This window comes from Bubalus bubalis, chromosome 1, assembly GCF_019923935.1.
Source record: "Bubalus bubalis isolate 160015118507 breed Murrah chromosome 1, NDDB_SH_1, whole genome shotgun sequence".
NCBI classification, from domain to species: Eukaryota; Metazoa; Chordata; class Mammalia; order Artiodactyla; family Bovidae; genus Bubalus; species Bubalus bubalis.
In genome coordinates this window covers 116,421,105-116,439,436 of record NC_059157.1, presented here as the reverse complement: position 1 = coordinate 116,439,436, position 18,332 = coordinate 116,421,105, and the positions used below count along the sequence as shown (strand labels likewise).

The window sequence follows — 18,332 nt, the reverse complement described above, 5'->3', positions numbered from 1 at the left end:
TTCTTGCCTGGAGAGTCCCAGTGATGGCGGAGCCTGGTGGGCTGCCGTCTATGGGGTCGCACAGAGTTGGACACGACTGAAGCAACTTAGCAAGGATGGTTAGATTTTTTTTGCATTGATATAATTCATCATAAAAGCTCTGAAGCTTCTTTAAAACTAATTTAAATTCTAAGTGAATAATTAAGCTCTTAAAATTTGAGAGTAGTATTTCCATCAAATTTAATCCTAGTATATGTATACATTTGTGTACATATATATCCATTTACCAGAATATACACCGAGTCACAGTTACATCTGGTTGTTTTACTATGTTGATGTACTATGGGTCATTTTTCAAAGGCAAATATTATAGTGCATCCCAGGACACCTGTGTTCACACGATCAGTTCTTTGAAACTATATTTGGATGTGCAAGCTATTAAAAGCTTCTTGTACTGAGTGACCTTTCAGGCAGAATTTAGATCAAATACTCACACTGCTGCTGCCTGTTGCTGAGTGGATAGCAGCAGAAAACCCTGGATTCAAACCTCTGTGGGGCTTTTGTTTTGCTTGTTTTGTTTCTTTTCATTTTGCCTTAAGAAGATGAACAATGAAACCACAACCCTGATATCCTTGAAGGAGGCAATGAAAAGGTTGCTAAGGGTTACAGGGAGGGAGCAAGCATGGGTCGGCTTTTCTGGGAAGATGGGTAGGAGAAGAATGAAGAATAAAAACAGGCAAATAACTACAGGCATGCTAATTAGAATTCTTTTTCTGTTAATGTGTTCAGGTTCAAAAATTGTGTCCATTAATAATAAAGAAAAATCTCCTCCTAGGTGCTATATTCCATTCGATTAATGCATGCGCTATATGCTCGGCTTACAAAAATAAGTAAAATGTGGTTTCTGTCCTCAAGGAGCTCACAGCCTTTGGAATAACAGATCTATTCAAAAATGCTTACAATTTAATGTGACTGACCTTATAATGGTGATGCTCCTAAAGGGCTATGAGAACATGAAGAGAGGAATGAATTTTGCCTTTGATACTAGGAAAAGGAACCCTTCATAGAGCGACGTTTAGACTGGATCTGAAAGTGTGGAGTAGGAGTTTGCAAGAAATAAAAATATGGGAAGGAATTCTAGGGTGAGGAAACAGTCTGTGTAAACCACAGATGCTTGGACTATCATACCGTATTCAGTCAGCAGCTAGATGTCTCATGTGACTGGTGACTAAGTTGTGCAAGAGGACTGGCAGAGGATAGGGGCAAAGGTTAAAGAGTCTACAATTCCTGCTGAGGAGATCCGACTTGACTCTAACAATATCACTAGGCAAGTCAGGGAAGCATAGAATGTATATAATAGTCAAGTTATGAGAACAGAATTGTTCTCATTTATTTAATTGTTTTCTATTTAGAAGAATAGCTCTCGGGGATGGATTGGAGGAGAAAAGCAGAAATCTAGTTAGACTATTGTAATCCTAGGTCGAAGTGAAAGATGGTGATTAACTGACTTACTAGAGATAGACAGGAGGGAATAGATTAGAGACCTGTTGATGGAGAGAAAGGGGAAAAATAGTGAGTTATTCTGAGATTTCTAGTTCAAGGAATTGGGTAGATAGTGATCCCATTAACTGAGCTGGACAACTGTCACAGAAATGCAGATTTGCAGACATGTTCCTTAGGATTTATTTGAAACGATCTAGGAATGCCTTTGGAGAGGGCAATGGCACCCCATTCCAGTGCTCTTGCCTGGAGAATCCCATGGATGGAGGAGCCTGGTGGGCTGTAGTCCATGGGGTCGCTAGAAGTCGGCAGGACTGAGCGACTTCCCTTTCACTTTTCACTTTCATGCACTGGAGAAGGAAATGGCAACCCACTCCAGTGTTCTTGCTTGGAGAATCCCAGGGACGGGGGAGCCTGGTGGGCTGCCGTCTATGGGGTCGCACAGAGTCCGACATGACTGAAGCGACTTAGCAGCAGCAGCAGCAGCAGGAATGCCTTTGAACGATCAAGGCTATGGTTTTTCCAGTAGTCATGTATGGATGTGAGAGTTGGACTGTGAAGAAAGCTGAGCGCCGAAGAATTGATGCTTTTGAACTGTGATGTTGGAGAAGACTCTTGAGAGTCCCTTGGACTGCAAGGAGATCCAACCAGTCCATTCTGAAGGAGATCAGTCCTGGGTATTCTTTGGAAGGAATGATGCTAAAGCTGAAACTCCAGTACTTTGGCCACCTCATGCGAAGAGCTGACTCATTGGAAAAGACTCTGATGCTGGGAGGGATTGGGGACAGGAGGAGAAGGGGATGACAGAGGATGAGATGGCTGGATGGCATCACCGACTCTATGGACGTGAGTCTGAGTGAACTCCGGAAGTTGGTGATGGACAGGGAGGCCTGGCGTGCTGCAATTCATGGGGTCACAAAGAGTCGGACTTGACTGAGCAACTGAGCTGAACTGAACTGAACTGAGGAATACCTTTTGGTGAAAGGATTCCAAATAATTGCTTCAATTTATGTAAACCTTTATATTGATTGACAAGCTAGAGTTTATCTCTAGAGTTCAAGCTGGAGATGACTTATAAGAAGTACATTCTTAAAGGTCTAAAAGTTAATACAAAGAGTTTACCAGATATAATAGTTTTGACTTGTAGACAGATTGCTGGCATATTAGGTCATGTAGGCCTATGTTCCTATGAAAATGCATATTTCATACAGAGCCTTGAAAAAAAGTGAGAGTGTTAGTCTCTCAGTTGTATCTGACTTTGTGCAACGCCATGGACTCTACACTGCCAGGCTCCTCTGTCCCTGGAATTATCCAGGGAAGAATATTGCAATGTAGCCATTCCCATCTCCAGGGATCAAACCCAGGTCTCTCACACTGCAGGCATATTCTTTACCATCTGAGCCACCAGGGAAGCCCAAGAATATTGGAATGGATAGCCATTCCCTTCTCCAGGGAATCTTCCCAATGAAAATGCACGTTTCATACAGAGCTTTATCTATATGCATATAGAATCCAGAGCAATGAGAAAATTCCATTGCTGAAATTTCTGAAGATGGAGTGCAAGGGTTTACTTAGTAAATTCAGCTTAAGATAGTTGAGTCTGATACCACCATCTAAGTGGAGATGTACAAAACCTCGTTGAAAATTCAGCTCTAGAGCTTAGGACAGGGGTGGTGAAGTGAAGTGAAGTGAAGTGAAGTCGCTCAGTCGTGTCTGACTCTTTGCAACCCCATGGACTGTAGCCTGCTACTCTCCTCCGTCCATGGGATTTTCCAGGCAAGAGTACTGGAGTGGGTTGCCATTTCCTTCTCCAGAGGATCTTCCTGACCCAGGGATCAAACCCAGGTCTCCCGCACTGTAGGCAGACGCTTTAGCCTCTGAGCCACCAAGGAAGGACAGGGGTGGTACCTGAAGCTAATTAACCTTGGAATAAAGTGAAGACCAAGAAGAGAAGATGGTCAAGGACAGAACCCTAGGCAACCACAACAGTATTCATGTCACTGGGGACATAGAAACTCAGGGAACTGGCTGTGTATCACTTCATGAAGGACAATGTGGGTGACTTCAAGCAAGTGAGTTGTGGGGTTTCAGTTCTTTGTGGTTCAGTTAGACATAATTTTGGTGCCACAGCGCCCTCTAATGATCAGGGTTGTTCAGAGCAACTCAGGTCCCCCTTTTGCTGTTACACTGCCTAGCATTTCACTAATACCACAAATGTCATAGACGACATGTTTTATTACTTCTGTGTAAGACCTCTGCTAGGTATTGGGGGACAAGCATAAAGATGTTCAAGAAATAGTCTATGATCCTCTCTCTTCAAGAGTTTACAATTTAGATCATGAAAAGCTAACTCTAAAAATAAAGGAAGAGATGGGGAGTGACAAGTAATAGAGACAGTGTCTGTGACAGAGAAGCAGGCAAGGAGCAGATCTCCAGGTCGAAATGCTGAGGGATTCAAGCAGGCATGGAATGAGCTTATTGCTGATGGATAAGACTTTGATAGTCAGAATAAGGTGGAGAAAGCCATCTTAATGAATATGGGTCTCAGCACTTGTTAATAGCTATATGATGGTTAAGTCTTGATCTTTTTGAGACTCAATTTCTTTACCTGTAAAATAGTAAAAATGACTGCTTCACTACTTATGGTTGTTATGAGAATCAAAGTTTGTATAAAATACTTCTTAAAGTATGAGGTACAATATATTAATAAAGATGAGGCAGATAGCTGAGGTAATTGGACAATTCACATGTTTGGCAACATAAGGAATGCAAGAACTAGGATGATGACTAGAGAGAATGGCAAATGGGAACATCTATCCATAATTGTAAAACTTAAGTAGCTACTGCTAGTGACTGTAAATAATGTATTGTAGCTTTATCTTTAGGCAAAATCTTAGTTTTGTGCTCTGACCCAAATTAACCTTTGATTCTGTTATACTATAGAGTAGACCACAAACTCCAAGCTTTAGAAGCACATTTTAAAGAACTGGACTTCATCAAGGATAATCTGACACTGAAATTTGAAGATCATAGCAAGACTTTGGCAAACCAGGGAGCCCAAGATGAGCTATGGACAGCAGTTCTGTCACTCAAGTGAGTATCTAATCAGAAATCAGTGGAATTTTGTGGTTTCATGAGAGCTTGCAGTGGTCATTCTAAAACTGGGTTTCTTAATATGGTTCCAACAATGCGTTGTGAAGAAATCACATTTTCTTAGGCTCATTCATTCAAATCAAAAAAGATTGATTTGAGTGCTGGTTTACTTCCCATACTGTGGTACACATCTCAGAGTCCCTTGCTTGGCAAAGTCTTAATAACACAGAGATGGATAATGTAAGTACTCTGCCATTGAAAAATTTGTAGTATGAGTGGCCTGAGATCTCAGCTATCCAGTTGAGTGCAAATTCTATTTCTTTTCTTTTTAAAAAAATTATTTTAATAGTATTTGTTAATTCTAAATTCCTAATTTATACTATGGTAACCATACAATTATTTTCTGTGTCTGTGAATCTATTTCATAAGTAAGTTCATTTGTACTATTTTCTTAGATTCCACATATAAGTGATATTGTGATGTTTGTCTGTCTTACTTCACTTAGTATTGTAACCTCTAGGTCCATCCTTGTTGCTGCAAGGATATTATTTCACTCTTTTTTATTGCTAAGTAACATTCCATTGTAGATATATACCACATCTTCTTTAGCCATTCATCTGCTGATGGGCACTTAGGTTGCTTCCATGTCTTGGCTTTGGTAATAGGGCAGGCCCTATTTCTAAAGTATTTTCTAAACTATAACAGCTGCTTCTGTTCTAAACCCAAAAGCTGGGTTGGCCTCTTGGTGTGTGTTGGGCCAAAAGACACAACCAAGCCAAAGATTTGGACAAGGAAGGATTTATTACTTGCAGCAAGTAAGGAGAACAGCAGGGATCTTTCCCTAAGCAATGTCTTCCCAAATATCAAAATCAGGAAGTTTTAAGCTAAAGATAGATGCATATTCATGAAGGAGCTTGAACAGAGGAGACCAGCACAGAACTAGGGCAAAGGCTGACAGAATTCAAGCTTTAGTGATTGAAGTCAAAAGGTCAGAAAAGGTCAACATCATCATTCTATCCTCCACCTGGGCTCCAAAATCACTGTGGATGGTGACTGCAGCCATGAAATGAAGACACTTGCTCCTTGGAAGAAAAGCTATGACAAACCTAGACAGTGTGTTAAAAAGAGGAGACAATACTTTGCCGACAAAGATCTGTATAGTCAAAGCTATGTGAGAGCTGGACCATACAGAAAGATGAGCACCAAAGAACTGAGGCTTTCAAACTGTGTTGCTGGAGAAGACTCTTGAGAGTTCTTTGGATAGCAAGAAGATCAAACCAGTCAATCCTAAAGGAAATCAATCCTGAATATTCATTGGAAGGACTGATAATGAAGCTGAAGCTCCAATACTTTGGCCACCTGATGCAAAGAGCTGACTCATTGGAAAAGCCCCTGATGCTGGTAAAGACTGAAGGCAGGAGGATAAGGGGTGCAGAGGATGAGATTATTGGATGATATCATCAACTCAATGGACATGAGTTTGAGCAAATTCCGGGAGATAGTGAAGGACAGGGATGCCTGGCGTGCTACAGTCCATGGAGTTGCAAAGAGTTGGACATGACTGAGTGACTGAACAACCACCACCACCTGGGTGGGGCCTTAGTTCCTGCAGAACTCTTAAGATACATATCAGATTGTTACGTATATCCTTTTAGGAAGAATTGGGCTTCCCTGGTGGCTCAGATGGTTAAGAATCTGCCTGCAATGCAGGAGACACAAGTTCAATCCCTGGGTCAGGAAGATCCCCTGGAGAAGGAAATGGCAATCCATTCCAGTATTCTTGCCTGGAGAATCCCATGGACAGAGGAATCTGGTGGGCGACAGTCCACGGGGTCACGAAGAGTTGGACACAACTGAGCAACTAACACTTATCACTGAACTATTGTTTCTTGATATCCTTTCCTTTGTTCAAACATTCCATCACTTCCCTTAAGATCATGAATTACTGAGACCTGTTCCAGGGCAAGCACTGTGGCCAGGCTTAGATCACAAAACTGCTTAGATAAACAATGGCTTTTCTTATGTCAAGAGATCCAAGTCTTGTTCTCTTTCTCTGGAAACCTCTAACCCAATCTGTTTAAAGTTCTAGTATATTTATACTTCTTTGAATTATCCTAATAAAATTCACTTTATGGCTGTACATGGAGAGTTCTACTGCTTAAGAAGTGCCCACATTTTTTGTAGGTTCACCTCAATGGAACTGAATATTTTATACAGCTACGTCATTGAAGTACTTGTCCACTTGCACACTTGTGTGCTTGAGAAGCTGCCAGATCTGGTGAGAAGTCTTCCCACCTTAGCCTCCATCCTTAGACGAAAAGTCAAGAATAAGCGCATCAGAGTTGTATGGGAGTCTGTTCTGGAGGAACATGGGTTGCAAGAAGGAGATATCACAGCACTGTGTATCTTCTTTGTAGCACATGGTAACAAGGCAGAACACTACATTGCTAAAGTAAGGCAGATGTATATAAGAGATATCAATTGCATGATCTCTAATATGGTAAAGAACCAGGCTCTGCAGGATGGTTTGCTGAAGGCTGTGCAGGTCATTGAGAAGGGGAAAGCAGAGATGGCCCCCCAAGAGAAAAAGTCACCCCTAAAAGAGTTGATACCATCAGTCAACAGCTAATCTGTTACACTGGACTCAGAGATTCCATGTCTAGTATAATTTATCTTGCAAATAGGAAGCAACACATATATACAACTTATTACAGGCTTATTTTTATAGCAAAAGTGAGAAGAGTGTTAAATTATAATACACTGGTACAATGGATACTTTCTGCGTAGCAATATAAGAGAATGAAGAAGCTTTCATTTAACTGTATAGTAACACAGAGTTATCACCAAGATGTGTTTTAAAATATTTCCAACATTATTGCTCAATGGGAAAAAAAGGGCAAAAACAAATACATAGGCTACTATATCTATAAACTTCTGGAGAAATACATTAAAAAGTGGTAACATTGTCTTAGGGAAGAAAACTAATTAGAGGCTAGGGATCAAAGGTAGGAAGAAGTCTCTTCACTGTTAATTCATTTTGTACTTTATGAATTTTGAAACATGTGAATGTATGATGTAGTAAAGCAAAAAAAAAACCAAACTACTATATTTTGTATGTTGATGCGCATTTTCTTTCTGGTATAGTTCCACAGGTATTTTATACTAGAAAGGGAATTCCCACACAGTGATCATATATTTTATAATCTTTTTTGAACAAATGCCATGCAATATGTAGTGTCAATAATAGAAACATTTTAAAGTGTGGTTTCCTGCCCTACAGGCAAAAGTTACTTAATTTGGAAGGTACAAATTCAGGACAACCAGAATGAGTAACACCTTGGAGGGAAGTTACCTAGAGAAGGATAAGAAGTAATACAAGCTGTGTTACCTTGCTGGTTCCTCCTTGAAAATAGGTTGGTTGCCAGATACATGCACTCAGTCTTATCCTTATCCAGACACATTGCTTAGAGAAACCATGCCACAAAAGAGAGAGAGACTGGAACTATGTCTTGGAAGTGTTACTAAATCAAACTTGGGTCTGCAACAAAGCCAATCTACTGACATGCGGTTGTGTTAAGACAAAGTACAGCATTTATTGCAGGGCACCAAATAAAGAGAACAGGCAGCTTGTGCTTGAACAGACAGCATTACCAAGTCCGAGCTGGTTCTAGTCACTGACCAATAAGATAGCAAACTAATGTCTCAAAATAACCATCCTATCTGGGTCTGGATGCCAGGTTCTTTTATAGAATGAGTGGGGTGGAGGGGGTGGGGTGAGGAAGAGAAGTAAAAAGCCCCTTCATCTTGCAAATATCTCCTAGAATGGCAAGTCTGGGGAAGGGATGTGTCAATTTCTTCCTTCCTGTAGCCATCCACAGGTGAACAGGGTCCTGAACTAAGGTCCTGATTTAACAGTCAGGCAGAGGGGCAAGGTTCCCTGAGGCAGGCCATCATGTATAAGCAGTACAGAAGGGTACTACAGAAAGGTTGGCTGAGGCGTATAGAGGGAAGAATTTTCAAGTTACCGCTCGGGTCTCAGTTTGTTTTGAGGTTTCCCTTTTTCTGCCCAGAGACCAATCTTGCGACACTGCCCAGTGTCCGCAGTCCCCGGGAGCAGGAGTCACGCGAGAAAATTAGAGCCACAACGACCCGAGGTGGGCGGTGGCTCACCGGTGAAAAAACCCGCCAATGCAGGAGGCGCAGGAGACAGGGGTTCCATCCCTGGCTTGGGAAGATCACCCAGAGAAGGGCATGACAACCCACTCTATTATTCTTGCCTCAAGAATCCCAAGGACAGAGGAATCTTTGGGGCCACAGACGATAAAGACGCAGAGTCCAAAAGGACTGGACCAACCTAGCACACAAGCACACACGCCGCGCGAGGGGAGGGGCGGGCGGTCTCCCGGGCCAGAGGGGCGGGGCGAGCGGGGCGGGTAGTGCGCGCGCAGGCCCGGAAGTCCCATCGGCGGAATGTTAGCTGTCTATATCCTTTGTCGGTTTTCCATGGTGGGAGGGGCCGTTTTGGCGGGCTGTCGTGACGCCACTAGCCCTTGCGGGATTCTAAGGCACCGCCGCTAAGATTAGGCTTTCTGGCTGACTTTAGAGAGGACAAGGGGTGGGCTCAGAATCCGAGTAAGGCGTGAGCGCGGACCCACAGCAGCGGTGAAACGGAAGTCCCGCTCCAACGGAGCCCGCGTCCGGAGGGGAGCTGCAGTCTTCCTCGAGCGATGGCCGGAGGGCTGTGCGCCTCGGCGGCCTGCGTCTTGGCTGCCAGGAGCTAAGGGAGCGTTCTCACCTGGTAAGCGGGAGGAGGGGAACTTGGCGCGTGGCTCAGGCCGCGCCGGAGAGCTGGCGCCCACCTTCAGCCCTGCTGCAATGGTTGTTAATGCCTGGGAGCAGCCAAGGTTCATCTGTTTTCTTTCCGGATGTTTATCTTAAACATGGACAAATACACCGCCTTCCAGGGTTTTACTGTTTACCTGACCTGTAGAACACCATTTTTACTTCTAGACGTTGGATGCTTTCAGTCTCTGAATTCTGGCAGGCTACTGGGCATAATATTTAAAACGCAAAACTGTTACTTTGCTTTTTTCCTACTCGGACAGGAAACGAGATTCTTTCTCTTTCAGGTGTTGATGTTGAATATGCCTTATTAGCATATTAAAATGGCTGTACCCAAAGACTCCATCCCTTCCTTGTTAGAATGTCAATGCCAGATCTGTGTGGAAATCCTCTTCGAGCCTGTGACACTGCCTTGTAACCACACGCTCTGTAAACCATGCTTCGAATCGACTGTCGAAAAGGCAAGTTTGTGCTGTCCCTTCTGTCGCCGCCGGGTCTCTTCGTGGGCTCGGTACCGTAGCCGAACAAATTCTCTTGTTAATATGGAACTGTGGGAGATAATTCAAAAACACTATCCGAAGGAATGCAAGCTAAGAGCCTCTGGGCAAGAATCAAAGGAAATTGGTGAGTAAAACCCAGCGCGTTTGTTGTCTAAAAACCAAGATCATTTTGAAAGCCAACCGCCACTAATCCATTTCTAAAAGGATAAAACAGAGAGCCAGTTAGTATTTGTCTAATTTGGTCTCAAAATGTTGATTAAAGTCAATGGCAAGATTTTGTTCATTGTTATAATGCCCAGCCTGTGTTCACTTGGTGTTTGTTCGATTAAAAATGAAAAGAAAAACCCAAAACAAAAGAATTGCCCGATAGAGTCTTCAGTCATGTGAAAAGTTATATAAATAGTCGCAGAGGAGCCACAATCGCAGTATACCAACAGCGGGAGTAAGGATTCTTGTGTTAATGTCCTTTTCACTTTCAATTATTTTCTCTAACTTGCTTGCCTATACATTGCCATTCATTTAATTCTTAAGCTTGCAGGAAGCCTAAAATAGCTTTCTGTGGCCATCTAGTTCAGCCGTTTTTATTCAGAAGTCCTCCACAGTGTGGACTCTTCTTTATGCCCCAAACTGAACACTTGACTCTAGCAGCTTGACCATTTATGTGCTCAATAAGTCATGCGATGTTTCTTGTTTAGGCTTTGAATGTGATGCTTAATGCTGTGATACACTTACCTTTCTTTAGAATTCGCTTTACTTATTGTCAGTTCAGTTCAGTTCAGTCACTCAGTCATGTCTGACTCTTTGTGACTCCAGGGACTGCAGCACACCAGGCTTCCCTGTCCCATCACCAACACCCGAAGCTTGCTCAAACTCATGTCCATCGAGTCGGTGATGCCATCCAACCATCACATCCTCTTTTGTACCCTCTCCTGCCTTCAGTTTTTCCCAGCATCAGGGTCTTTTCTTACGAGTCAGTTCTTCTCATCAGGTGGCCAAAGTATTGGAGTTTCAGCTTCAGCATCAGTCCTTCCAGTGAATGTCCAGGACTGATTTCCTTTAGGATGGACAGGTTGGATCTCCTTGCAGTCCACGGGATTCTCAAGAGTTCTCCAACACCACAGTTCAAAAGCGTCAATTCTTCGGCGCTCAGCTTTCTTTATAGTCCAACTTTCACATCCATACCTGACTACTGGAAAAACCATAGCTTTGACTCTACAGACCTTTATCGGCAAAGTAATGTCTCTGCTTTTTAATATGCTATCCAGGTTGGTCATAGCTTTTCTTAGTTTGCCATTTTAACCATTTTTAAGTGGACGCTGTAGTGTTAAATACATTCATAGTGTTTTGCAATCATCACCACTATGTTTCCAAAACTTTTTCATCACTCCAGACAGACTCTTTAACCATTAAGCTATGACTCCCACTCTTCCCCTCCCCATTTCCAGAGTTCTCTGTGGATTTGCTTGGTTTTTTAATTTCTATGAAGCCCCAGAACACACACACCACCTATTTAGCAGAATTAAACATCATAGACATCCTTTACCACAGAATTAGCTCAAAAAATGTTCCCATAAACCCCAAAAGATACCAGGACAAATCACGAAAATCAAATCTCCGTGGTATAAGCAGAAGGAAGCATCTGGGCTGTGTGATGGATCTGAGAACAAAAGAACTTCAGAATAAGCAACAGATATTCATTGGGAAGGGCTTCCCAGGTGCCTGGGCAGTAAAGAATCCACCTGCCAATGCAGGAAATGCGGGTTCAGTCCCTGGATCAGAAAGATCCCCTGGAGAAGGAAATGGCAACCCACTCCAGTGTTCTTGCCTGGAAAATCCCATAGACAGAGGAGCCTGGCGGGCTACAGTCCATAGGGTCCCCCAAAAAATTAGACACAACTTAGCGACTCAACAACAGCAACAAAGATAATATAAGTGTATTCATAAAATATGTGATCTGTTATGTCTGGCTTCTTTCACTTAGCATAATGTTTCCAAGGTTCATACAAGATTCTATTATGCATTAGTACTTCATTCCTTTTTAGGGCTGAATAATTTATATATATATGTATTTATATATTTCATTCATTCATTGATGAACATTTGGGTAGTTTTCACCCTTGGCTGTTTGAATGGGTGCTGATATGAATACTCATGTACAAATATTTGTTTGAATATGTTTTCATTTTTTTGTGTATATAGGAGTGGAGTTGCTGGATCATATGGTAATTCTATGTTTAGCCTTTTGAGGATCTGCCAAACTTTTTCACAGATCTGCATCATTTTACATTCCCTTCACAATGTGTGATTTCTGCACATCCTAACCAACACTAGTTCTTTTCTGCTTTTTAAAAAATTCTTTTCATTTTTTATAGCCATCCTAGGAGGTGTTAACTGGTATCTTAGTGTGTTTTTTAAATTGTGGTAAAGTATACATTACAAAACTTACCGTTTTAACCAGTTTTAGATGTGCAGTTCAAGGCATTGAGTACATTCACATAGGTGTGCAAGCATCACTATCATCCCTTTCCAGAACGTTTCATCTTCAAAAACTAGAACTCTGTGGCCATTAAATAATAATTCCTCAGTTCCTCTCTATCCAGCCCTTGGCTACCACCACTGTTACTTCCTGTCTCTATGATTTAACTACTTTATGTTCCTTATATAAGTAGAATCATAGTAGCTGTTTGTAGCTTTTTTTGTCCCTTCCCTTCTTCCCTCCCTTTCTCTTTTTCTCTCTCTTTTTCCCAGTATGGGCAATTTGGCAACTTCATTAAAAAAAAATAATCCAAGTATAATTACCTTAAAATATTATATTAGTTTCACTATTTCACAACAGTGATTCAGTAATTTTACATAGTACAAAATGATCACCACTTTCTTTCACTTAACATAAAGTCAGACTTTATGTTGTAGCATGTGAATGAATTTCATTTCTTTTTATGACTAATACGTGTTTACTGTGTTTGTTTATCCTTTCATCTGTCAGTGGGTCATTGGGTTACTTCCATCTTTGGCTTCCACCTTTTGGCTATTGTGAATTAACATTGGTGTACAAGTGTCTGTGTCCCTGCTTTCAACTCTTTTGAGTATGTACCCGAAAAGAAATTGCTGGATCATGTGGTAATTCTATGTTTTAATTTTTTGAGGAACTGCTATACTCTTCCATAACAGCTGTACAATCTTAAATACTCCCACCAGCAAGGGCAAGAGTTCCTTTTTGTATCTTTGTTAGCATTTGCTACTTTCTGGTTTTGTTTTCTTGGTTTGATGGAGTAGGGGGAAGATGCTGTTTCATTGTGGTTTTGATTTATATTTCCCTAATGACTAGTGACGGTGAGCATCTTTTCATGTGCTTGCTGGCCATTTGTATATATCTTTTTTGGAGAACTATCTGTTTGCTATTATTGTGGGATTGCTTTTTAAAAATTCCTTTACTGTTATTTTAATGGCTTCTAGAGAAAGAGCTAAGTATACGTATTTGTGTGCCATTTTGAACCAGAAAACCTCTGGCCTTTTTTAAAATGGAATTCCATATTCCTATAGCTGTTAATAATTGTACACTTATTTTAATTTTGCATTTTATATTAATATGGGTTTAATGGAAGCTGAAAGCTAGCTATAGAATTCTGTAATTGCCTATAAGGTAATTTTCACTCTTGATCTGAAACAGTTGATGACTATCAGCCAGTCCGCTTATTAAGTAAGCCTGGAGAATTAAGAAGAGAATATGAAGAGGAAATAAGCAAGGTAGGTTGTAAATGTTCTTTTTTGGAAAAATTTTCTGCTGTGTTTTTGCATACAATTTTATGTGCCTATATAAATAAATAATATACTGAAATGTTAATGATTTTAATATAGCTTATAAAGGCTTCAGTTGTTTTTTAATGTCGACGATTACAGTATTGTTTGTTTTATATTTTGCTTTTTGACTGCAAGTCATGTGGGATCTTAGCTTCCCGACCAGGGGCTCAAACCCTCACCCTCTGCTTTGGAAGGCTAAGTCTTAATCTCTGGACCTCTAGGGACATCCCAAAACTCCAGTTTTTACATGTGTTCAAAATAGTTAAAATTAGCTTTAGTTATTTATACATGTTTGGTGCTCTTCTTATGTGATAGTGATCTGTAAGCATTTAACTGTGAAGGAGATTTTTTAAATTTCCCTGAAGCTTTAAGCATAAAGGATAGGAAAACGGTGGTATATGGTGTCTTAAGTCCATTTAGGCTCAAAACCACCATAGACTGGGTGAATGAAGCAACAAACATTGATTTCGCACAGTTCTGGATATGGCGTTGGGCAAGGTCTGTTTCTTGGCTTCTCAACAGCTGCCTTCTCACTGTGTTCTTACATGGCAAAGAGAGGGATAGAGAGATGGATCATCTCTCTTGTGTCTCTTCTTATAAGGCTCAGCTCAGTTCAGTCGCTCAGTCATGCCCGACTCTTCGCGACCCCATGAATTGCACCACACCAGGCCTCCCTGTCCATCACCAACTCCGGGAGTTCACTCAGACTCAGGTCCATCGAGTCAGTGATGCCATCCAGCCATCTCATCCTCTGTCATCCCCTTCTCCTCCTGCCCCCAATCCCTCCCAGCATCAGAGTCTTTTCCAATGAGTCAACTCTTCTCATGAGGTGGCCAAAGTACTGGAGTTTCAGCTTCAGCATCATTCCCTCCAAAGAAGTCCCAGGGCTAATCTCCTTCAGAATGGACTGGTTGGATCTCCTTGCAGCCCAAGGGTCTTCTCCAACACCACAGTTCAAAAGCATCAATTCTTCGGCACTCAGCCTCCTTCACAGTCCAACTCTCATATCCATACATGACCACAGGAAAAACCATAGCCTTGACTAGACGAACCTTTGTTGGCAAAGTAATGTCTCTGCTTTTGAACATGCTATCTAGGTTGGTCATAACTTTCCTTCCAAGGAGTAAGCGTCTTTTAATTTCATGGCTGCATGAAATTATCTGTTGTGATTTTGGAGCCCCCCCAAAAAAAGTCAGCCACTGTGTCCACTGTTTCCCCATCTATTTCCCATGAAGTGATGGGACCGGATGCCATGATCTTTGTTTTCTGAATGTTGAGCTTTAATTAAGCCAACTTGTTCGCTCTCCTCTTTCACTTTCATCAAGAGGCTTTTGAGTTCCTCTTCACTTTCTGCCATAAGGGTGGTGTCATCTGCATATCTGAGGTTATTGATATTTCTCCTGGCAATCTTGATTCCAGCTTGTGTTTCTTCCAGTCCAGCGTTTCTCATGATGTACTCTGCATATAAGTTAAATAAGCAGAGTGATAATATACAGCCTTGACAAACTCCTTTTCCTATTTGGAACCAGTCTGTTGTTCCACTTTTAACTTGAACATCTGTTGCTTCCTGACCTGCATGCAGATTTCTCAAGAGGCAGGTCAGGTGGTCTGGTATTCCCATCTCTTTCAGAATTTTCCACAGTTTATTGTGATCCACACAGTCAAAGGCTTTGGCATAGTCAATAAAGCAGAAATAGATGTTTTTCTGGAACTCTCTTGCTTTTTCGATGATCCAGCGGATGTTGGCAATTTGATCTCTGGTTCCTCTGCCTTTTCTAAAACCAGCTTGAACATTAGGAAGTTCATGGTTCATGTATTGCTGAAGACTGGCTTGGAGAATTTTGAGCATTACTTTACTAGCATGTGAAATGAGTGCAATTGTGTGGTAGTTTGAGCATTCTTTGGCATTGCCTTTCTTTGGGATTGGAATGAAAACTGACCTTTTCCAGTCCTGTGGCCACTGCTGAGTTTTCCAGATTTGCTGGCGTATTGAGTGCAGCAGTTTGACAGCATCATCTTTCAGGATTTGATATAGCTCAACTGGAATTCCATCACCTCCACTAGCTTTGTTCATAGTGACGCTTTCTAAGGCCCACTTGACTTTACATTCCAGGATGTCTGGCTCTAGGTCAGTGATCACACCATCGTGATTATCTGGGTCGTGAAGATCTTTTTTGTACAGTTCTTCTGTGTATTCTTGCCATCTCTTCTTAACATCTTCTGCTTCTGTTAGGTCCATACCATTTCTGTCCTTTATCGAGCCCATCTTTCATGAAATGTTCCCTTGATACCTCTGATTTTCTTGAAGAGATCTCTAGTCTTTCCCATTCTGTTGTTTTCCTCTATTTCTTTGCATTGATTGCTGAAGAAGGCTTTCTTATCTCTTCTTGCTATTCTTTGGAACTCTGCATTCAGATGCTTATATCTTTCCTTTTCTCCTTTGCTTTTCGCTTCTCTTCTTTTCACAGCTATTTGTAAGGCCTCCCCAGACAGCCATTTTGCTTTTTTTGCATTTCTTTTCCATGGGGATGGTGTTGATCCCTGTCTCCTGTACAATGTCACGAACCTCAGTCCATAGTTCATCAGGCACTCTGTCTATCAGATCTAGGCCCTTAAATCTATTTCTCACTTCCACTGTATAATCATAAGAGATTTGATTTAGGTCATATCTGAATGGTCTAGTGGTTTTCCATACTTTCTTCAATTTAAGTCTGAATTTGGCAATAAGGAGTTCATGGTCTGAGCCACAGTCAGCTCCTGATCTTGTTTTTGCTGACTGTATAGAGCTTCTCCATCTTTGGCTGCAAAGAATATAATCAATCTGATTTCAGTGTTGACCATCTGGTGATGTCCATGTGTAGAGTCTTCTCTTGTGTTGTTGGAAGAGGGTGTTTGCTATGACCAGTGCATTTTCTTGGCAAAACTCTATTAGTCTTTGCCCTGCTTCATTCTGTATTCCAAGGCCAAATTTGCCTGTTACTCCGGGTGTTTCTTGACTTCCTACTTTTGCATTCTAGTCCCCTATAATGAAAAGGACATCTTTTTTGGGTGTTAGTTCTAAAAGGTCTTGTAAGTCTTCATAGAACTGTTCAACTTCAGCTTCTTCAGCATTACTGGTTGGGGCATAGACTTGGATTACTGTGATATTAAATGGTTTGCCTTGGAAACGAACAGAGATCATTCTGTCGTTTTTGAGATTGCATCCAAGTACTGTATTATGGACTCTTTTGTTGACCATGATGGCTACTCCATTTCTTCTGAGGGATTCCTGCCCGCAGTAGTAGATATAATGGTCATCTGAGTTAAATTCACCCATTCCAGTCCATTTCAGTTCGCTGATTCCTAGAATGTCTACATTCACTCTTGCCATCTCTTGTTTGACCACTTCCAATTTGCCTTGATTCATGGACCTGACATTCCAGGTTCCTATGCAATATTGCTCTTTATAGCATCGGACCTTGCTTCTGTCACCAGTCACATCCACAGCTGGGTATTGTTTTTGCTTTGGCTCCATCCCTTCATTCTTTCTGGAGTTATTTCTCCACTGATCTCCAGTAGCATATTGGGCCCCTACTGACCTGGGGAGTTTCTCTTTCAGTATCCTATCATTTTGCCTTTTCATACTGTTCATGGGGTTCTCAAGGGAAGAATACTGAAGTGGTTTGCCATTTCCTTCTCCAGTGGACCACATTCTGTCAGATCTCTCCACCATGACCTGCTCTTCTTGGGTTGCCCCATGGGCATGGCTTAGTTTCATTGAGTTAGACAAGGCTGTGGTCCTAGTGTGATTAGATTGTCTAGTTTTCTGTGAGTATGGTTTCAGTGTGTCTGCCCTCTGATGCCCTCTTGCAGCACCTACCATCTTACTTGGGTTTCTCTTACCTTGGGCGTGGGGTATCTCTTCACGGCTGCTCCAGCAAAGCTCAGCCACTGCTCCTTACCTTGGATGAGGGGTATCTCCTCACCGCCACCCTTCCTGACCTTCAACGTGGGATAGCTCCTCTAAGCCCTCCTGCACCCGAGCAGCCACCTCTCCCTGGACGTGGGGTTGGTCCTCCCGGCCGCTGCCCCTTGTCTCCTGTACAGGGGCGTGGGGTAGCTCCTCCCGGCCGCCGCTGCCCCTTGTCTCCGATGTGGGGGCGTGGGGTAGCTCCTCCCGGCCACTGCCCCTGACCTTGTTCACTGGGTATCTCCTCTCAGCCGCGTTTGGGTATCTCCTCTCAGCCTCAGCTGACCTTGGACATGGGGTAGCTCCTCCCGGCCGCCACCCCTGACCTTACACTTGGGTAGCTCTTCTCGGCTGTTCCTGTGCCGTCGCAGCCTGGCACTCTCTGCCGCTGCCCCTGACCTCAGACGTGGGGTAACTCCTCTTGGCCGCTGCCCTTCGGGCATGGGCTACTAGTCCCTTTCATGAGGACTCCACCCTCATGATCCTATTACCTCCTGAAGGCCCCACCTCTAAATGTGACATTGAGGAGTTAGGGCTTCAGTATATGAATTTTAGAGGCACAAACAATGCCTTTAGATGAGGAAAGCATAAAGGGCTAATTGTGAAGTTGTTTTTCAGTCTTTCAGTCATGTCCAACTCTGATACCATGGACTGCAGCACACCAGCCT

General features: G+C 42.3%; 2 protein-coding genes across 3 annotated transcripts in view; both read left to right on the top strand.

The window, feature by feature from the left end:
- The first annotated feature begins 441 nt into the window (after positions 1–441).
- SMCO1 (single-pass membrane protein with coiled-coil domains 1) lies at positions 442–9,283 on the top strand. Its single transcript, XM_006054235.3, has 3 exons — positions 442–631; positions 4,423–4,572; positions 6,757–9,283. The coding sequence occupies exons 1-3, from the start codon at positions 582–584 to the stop codon at positions 7,199–7,201; spliced, it is 645 nt and encodes a 214-aa protein (XP_006054297.2). The 5' UTR covers positions 442–581; the 3' UTR covers positions 7,202–9,283.
- RNF168 (ring finger protein 168) overlaps positions 9,063–18,332 on the top strand; it is a 24,525-nt gene continuing 15,255 nt past the window's right edge. Inside the window, exons 1-3 of one of the 2 annotated variants that reach the window (XM_006054236.3) lie at positions 9,063–9,370; positions 9,702–10,038; positions 13,585–13,661. In XM_006054236.3, coding sequence (XP_006054298.1) covers positions 9,738–10,038; positions 13,585–13,661 — 378 coding nt within the window. In that variant the 5' untranslated portion in view covers positions 9,063–9,370; positions 9,702–9,737. Of the gene's footprint in view, positions 9,371–9,701; positions 10,039–13,584; positions 13,662–18,332 lie in introns of those variants that run through there. The other variant, XM_044942998.1, reaches the window with a different exon arrangement.

Coding starts and splice junctions, on each gene's coding strand:
- SMCO1 (XM_006054235.3), top strand. CDS start 582: ATGAACAATGAAACCACAACCCTGATATCCTTGAAGGAGGCAATGAAA. Junction 632..4,422: donor TTGAAGGAGGCAATGAAAAG/GTTGCTAAGGGT, acceptor GTTATACTATAG/AGTAGACCACAAACTCCAAG. Junction 4,573..6,756: donor ACAGCAGTTCTGTCACTCAA/GTGAGTATCTAA, acceptor CATTTTTTGTAG/GTTCACCTCAATGGAACTGA.